A 5911-nucleotide genomic window follows, 5' to 3' on the forward strand; every position below is an offset into this window, starting at 1 on the left:
TGACCTGTCCCCAGAGGGGGGTGAGGGGAGGGGTGAGGTGACCCGCCCCGGGAGGGGGGACCAGGAGGGGACGAGGTGACCTGCCCCGGGAGGGGGGATGAGGAGGGGACTAGGTGACCTGCCCCAGAGGGGGGTGAGGAGAGGGGTGAGGTGACCCGCCCTGGGAGGGGGGACCAGGAGGGGACAAGGTGACCCGTCCCGGGAGGGGGGGTGAGGAGGGGGCGAGGTGACCTGTCCCCAGAGGAGGGTGAGGAGGGGGCGAGGTGACCCGCCCATCCCCGGCAGGGCTCATGGACACGTCCAAGCTGACCGAGTGCCTGGCCGGGGCCATCAGTAGCCTGCAGGAGGAGCTGAGCCAGGAGAAGGGGCGGAAGGAGGCGCTGCAGCGGCGCTGCGAGCAGCTGGAGGGGCGCCTGGGCCGGGCGGAGGCCCACGTGCAGAGCCTGCGCCAGCTGGAGGCCGACCATGACCGCATGGAGCGCGAGGTCAGCGCCCACTTCCACCAGGTGCTGAAGCTCAAGGACGAGATGCTGAGCCTGTCGCTGCGCCTCAGCAACGCGCTGCAGGAGAAGGAGCTGGCGGCCACGCGCTGCCGGGGCCTGCAGGAGGAGGTACGGGTGCCCCCTCCCCCCCGCCCCTGCGCGGCCTGCAGGAGGAGGTACAGGTGCCCCCACCCCACTCACCCCTGCATGGCCTGCAGGAGGAGGTACAGGGTGCCCCCTGCTCCCCACCCTTGCGAGGCCTGCAGGAGGAGGTGCCCCCACCCCTGCCGGGGCCACCATAGGGGTGGAGACACCAGGGAGCCACCTTCCTCCAGTGAAGTCAGCAACCTGGACCCCAGGACCTCCACCCTCCCCTCCTGGGTCTCTCTCAGCGGGGTCTGTGGCCCCGCGGGGAACAGGGTGCCAATAGGGAGGCCCCCGGACCAGTGAGGCCTTTGCTCATTTCTCAGCTACAGGCCATTGTCTTCTTTTTTTAATTTAATTTAATTTTAAATTGTTTTTAATTTTTTAAATGTTTATTTATTTTTGAGAGAGAGGGAGCGGGTGAGGGACAGAGAGAGGGACACACAGAATCTGAGGCAGGCTCCAGGCCCCGTCCAGGCCCTGAGCTGTCAGCACAGAGTCTGACTCAGGGCTGGAACTCATGACCTGTGAGATCAGGACCCGAGCCGAAGTCGGACGTGTAGCCACTGAGCCCCCGGGCGCCCTGGCCGCCGGCTTCTGGTTGACTTACAGGAGCTCTTCCGACACTGAGGACACTCGTTCCTTGTCACGTCGGCCCTGGCTGTTTGCCTTGAACTGTGGCTTTTGTGTCCTTGTTTAGTTTTTAAATTTTATCCTTATTGAGAAAATAATTTCAAATTTGTAAACAAATACGTACAACCATCATCACCCCTTGAACAGCAGGGTCTGAAGGGCAGGGACCCGCCCACGCCCGATTCCCAGGAGGGCAGGCCTGTGAGTGTCCTCTCCTCCGGCTCCCCTGCCACCGCCGTCAGGGAGGAGTCGCGGAACGGATGCACAAAACACGCAGAACGGGGACCGGGTGGTCAGGAAGGCGTCCGTCACCAGTAGGCTGTTGGGAGTTAAGTTATGGGGAGAGTCAGAAGTTACGTACGGGTTTCCGGCTGCCGGGGGGGTGGGGTGCCAGGGGGTCGGTGCCCCCAACCCTCGTGTTCTCCAGGCGCCACCTGTAAGCCCAGGTCCGGGTGTCCTTTATCATTGTCCCGCTCTCTGTGTCTGTCTCTGTGTCTGTGTCCCCACACTCACTCTCTCTCTCTCCTGAACCATGTGCATTACACACATCACGGCCCTGTGCCCCTAAGCGTTTTAATGGGTTTCCTAAACCCAGGACGTGCTCTGAGGGACCGCAGCCCGGCGCTCGCCCGCGCGCCCTCCTCACCCACACGGGCTGTTCCTCTAACCTGCGCTCCAAGTTCATCACCAAACCTCCTCCTCCACGGCGTTTCCCTCCAGTCCAGGAGGGGACACTGTGGCTGTCCTGTCTGCCGTCTCCTTTAATCTGGAATGTTTCCGCAGCTTGTGTCTATATTAGTGTGGGTATGTTTTAAGAATACAGGCCCTCACCCCTTTTGTAAAGTTTATTGATTTATTTTGAGAGAGAGAGAGAGGGAGAGAGAGAGCAGGAAAGGGGCAGAGTGAAGGAGAGAGAATCCCAAGCAGGCTGTCAGCACAGAGGCCGATGTGGGGTCCGAACCCACAAACCGTGAGATCATGACCTGAGCTGAAGTCAGATGCTTAACAGGCTGAGCCCCCGGGCGCCCCACGGCCCCCCTTTTCTGTAAGAGACCGTTCCTCCTTTCGGGTGTGTCTCCTGTGTCCTCGTGACGGGACGGGGGTTATGCCTGTTTGGCGAGACCCCAGGGATGCTGGGCCGGGTCCAGTCGCTCCTGATGCTGACGCTACCCTCGCCCGCCCGGCCCGGTGCCGTCACTCCCTCCACAGGAATTGCTGTCCTCTGTCCTCCAGCAGCTGAGAAGCAGCCTGGGGGGTGGGGGGTTTGGAACCAGCAGCACCCTGGGCCCCTTGAGAGCCTTACTGGGGATTCCTGCCCAGACTCTCTAGTCTGGTGGCCGCAGAGCCCAATCTCCGGCGACCCCTCCTGTCAACCAATTGACCCTCAACGTCCTGATGGTGAGAAGCCTCAGAACGCGAGGGGGCACGGGGGGTTCTGGGGCCATCTGGTCCCCGCCCGGCCCCAGCTCTGGGCTCAGCCATTTCCCCGAAGGGCACTGGTTCCTTGCAGAGACCAAGATCAGGGCTCTCGGTGAGCCCCTTGCTCCTGGATGCCTCTGCTCCTTGGCCCTTCCCGCAGGCAGAGCCGGGGAGCAAGGACGCACACGTAGAGCACACACACAGAGAGGCGTGTGCGCACCTCCACACACAGACGTGTATTTTAGAAGCCGTGAGGTCACACCCACACCCCAAATTCCAGGCGATCCCCAGAGCGCGTTTCCCGGCCTCCCCCATTCCACACTCTGCGCCCCTTTCTGCCCGGAGAGCATCCTGCCGCCCACGCCTTTGCTCACTTGCTCGGTCCCGAGAACAGCGGTGCCCACACGGGCTCGGGGAACAAAGCAGCCAGGGAACGCTGAGGGCTGGCTCGGCTCTCAGCCCCTCCCCCGCCCTCTCCCCTCACCGTGGTTACCGTGCTTGAACTATAATTAGGCTCCTTTGCTTAGGTTCATTACCAGGTTGAGGTGCCACCCCCTTCCGATCTGGATGGTTTAATTTTCCTTCTCGAACACGTAGAGGACGTGGCTTCTCGCCCAGCTGGCCCGGGGCAGGACGTTTGTCATTGTACCGCGGGAAAGGTTCTTCCTTCCCTCCTTGACCCCAGAGGAGAGCTGACTCCACCCTGACATCCAGGGCTCCTGGGAAAGTCCCCTCCCCGCAGGGACACCACACCCGGGATTCCACGGCCGGGGGCCTGGTTCCGGATCTGTCCGGGGGGGGGGGGGGGGGGGGGGGGCGGCAGGCTCCGGCTTCCAGCCCCCACCGCCAGCCTGCTGGGCGGGGGTGGCCCATGTCTGCACGTGGACATAGACCGGGCATCTCTGCTCCGTCTGACTTGACCTTCCTCTTTCTTGTCGCTTACTGGTTTTCACAAATCCCAGCCCCCTGTATGCCATGGACTCAGCAGACTATGGCAAGGTAGGGAGGCCGGGAGCCTGCCAGAGGGGCTCGGTCCCTGGTCACTTACCACCGGCCGTGGGGACTCCGGTCAGAGCACGGATTCCCCGGCTCCCTGCTCGGCTCCCGGGGCCCAACCTGGTCGTTTCACTGCTGCGCCTCGTCCGTTAAATGCAGCCAGAGTGCCTTTCTCCACAGGAGCGATTCGCCAGGGAAACTAAGGGATTCTGAGATCTTGGGAGAGGGAGCCCCGTGGGGGAGCGACAGCATTGCTGAGGAGAGAGGCAGCCGGCCCTGGGCCGGTAGAGACGCGGGCTCTCCCCTGTCCTTCCCCCTGTCCCGCGGCAGCTGTACCTGGTGAAGCAAGAGCTGGAGCGGGAGAAGACGGCCTCCTCCCACGAGCGGGAGTTTCGAGAGCGCTCCCTGCAGACGGCCAGGGACCAGGAGCTGACCCGCCTGAAGGAGGAGAACCAGAAGCTCCGCTCGATGACCTTCAGCCTGGTGGGTCCCCTCCCCGGCCCCCTGGTGGACATCCCCCAAGGGCTGCAGGGTTCCTGAAACGCAGTCCGGTGTGGGGGCCGAGGACCGGGCTGCTATCTAGCCACACCCTGTGTTCCCCTCCCTGCGCCGCCCCGGTCCCCAGCTTGGCGGGACACACAGCGGGTGGACATGCATGTCGGTGTCCCCTCAGCCGTTCAGCTGCTGTGGCACCGGTGTGGAGAGCACCGCCCTGACTCTAGTGATGGGGTTCAAGGTTGTGGGTGGGCGGGGGGCCCTTCTGCGTGCAGCGCTCCTGCTGTCCTGCCCACGCATTCGCTGGTCACGCCAGAGCTCCGGAGCTGCACAAGCCCTGGGCCTCTCCTCTTCGATTCCTTTCGGTCGATAAAATGTCCATTTACTGAGCAGGAATAGGCCCTTGCGGGCACAGGGAGGTGGCCGCACTGGCACTGTCTCTCATGCAGCCTGGATTGGGGCCACCGTTCCTTTTTTTTTTTATGTTTATTTATTATTGAGACAGAGAGAGACAGAGCATGAGCAGGGGAGGGGCAGAGAGAGAGGGGGAGACACAGAATCTGAAGCAGGCTCCAAGTCAGACGCTCAACCGACTGAGCCCCCCGGGTGCCTAGGCCCCTTCCCGCAGAGGGGGCGAGAGGAAACCGATGGACACCCCATCTCTCAGAGACTGCTGGTGGATGCGGGGACCGAGCGGCCTGACCCTGCCTCCGGGGGGCGCTGCCACTCCCGGAGGCTTTCAGTTTCCGTTACCTCCATCTGGACCACAGAGAAGTAGAAGGGAAATGTGCTCTTCCCATAAGGACTGCTGACCCAGCCTTCCCTTCTGTGACATGTGCAGGAATAAGTCCACCCACGGGCCCGGCCTTGAGCTTTCCTGCCGCCTGTCCTCGGGGAGGAAGGCTGGGTGCTTCCCGGGGGCAGGCCGCTCGGGGGGCCAAGGCCCCCGGGCTGACCTCTCTCTGCCCCAGGCGGAGAAGGACATCCTGGAGCAGAACCTGGACGAGGCCCTGGAGAGCAAGCAGGAGCTGGTGGAGCGCATCCACTCGCTGAGGGAGCGGGCCGCGGCCGCCGAGAGGCAGCGGAAGCAGGTGACCCTTCAGGGCTGTGGCCCAGGTCGCAGGTCACGCGCGTGGGCAGGGGACACAGGCCCTTGAAGCCACACTGAGCTTACATCCAACTCTGCTTCCCGCACCTGCTGGTCTGTCCGTTACGTCTCTGGGGACGTGGAATACACAAAACACGGTTACGTGCAGCGTCTGCGTGTATTTCTTTGAGATTTTATTTTTAAGGAATCTCTGCCCCCAGCATGGGGCTCGAACTCACAACCCCGAGAGCTAGAGTCACCTGCTCCGCCCGCTGAATTCAGATGTAATCAGCACAGCAGCCCTGTGGGTAGACGCAGCTTGAAATGTGGCCCTTGAGAGAGGAGCATTTACCGCCTGGACCCCCCTCCCCGCGGCACCCCAGCCCCACCCACCCTCCGCCCCAGAGCCGCCGCCCACACGGGCTGTGTTTGTCCCCCCAGTACTGGGAGGAGAAGGAGCAGACGCTGCTGCAGTTCCAGAGGACCAAGGTCGACTGCGACATCTACAAGGAGAAGGTGACCACCCTGCAGGGCCAACTGCTGGAGCTGCAGAAGGAGCGAGACCAGGTACCCGGGGGGCGGGGCCCACCCCCCGCGTCACCCCCTGACCCGCCCGCTCGGTGCCCCCAGCCCCCAGGCCCCACGCCCGCGCCAC

The 5911-nt window shown here is 63.1% G+C and overlaps 1 protein-coding gene across 1 annotated transcript in view; it reads left to right on the plus strand.

The window, feature by feature from the left end:
- Window positions 1-290: 290 nt before the first annotated feature.
- The window catches only part of LOC115281704 (ATP-dependent RNA helicase DBP5-like), a 12296-nt gene continuing 6675 nt past the window's right edge, over window positions 291-5911 (plus strand). Inside the window, exons 1-4 of the mRNA XM_029927124.1 lie at window positions 291-611; window positions 4005-4157; window positions 5141-5260; window positions 5698-5823. Coding sequence (XP_029782984.1) covers window positions 291-611; window positions 4005-4157; window positions 5141-5260; window positions 5698-5823 — 720 coding nt within the window. The remainder of the gene's footprint in view (window positions 612-4004; window positions 4158-5140; window positions 5261-5697; window positions 5824-5911) is intronic.

This window comes from Suricata suricatta, chromosome 17, assembly GCF_006229205.1.
Source record: "Suricata suricatta isolate VVHF042 chromosome 17, meerkat_22Aug2017_6uvM2_HiC, whole genome shotgun sequence".
Classification (NCBI taxonomy): Eukaryota; Metazoa; Chordata; class Mammalia; order Carnivora; family Herpestidae; genus Suricata; species Suricata suricatta.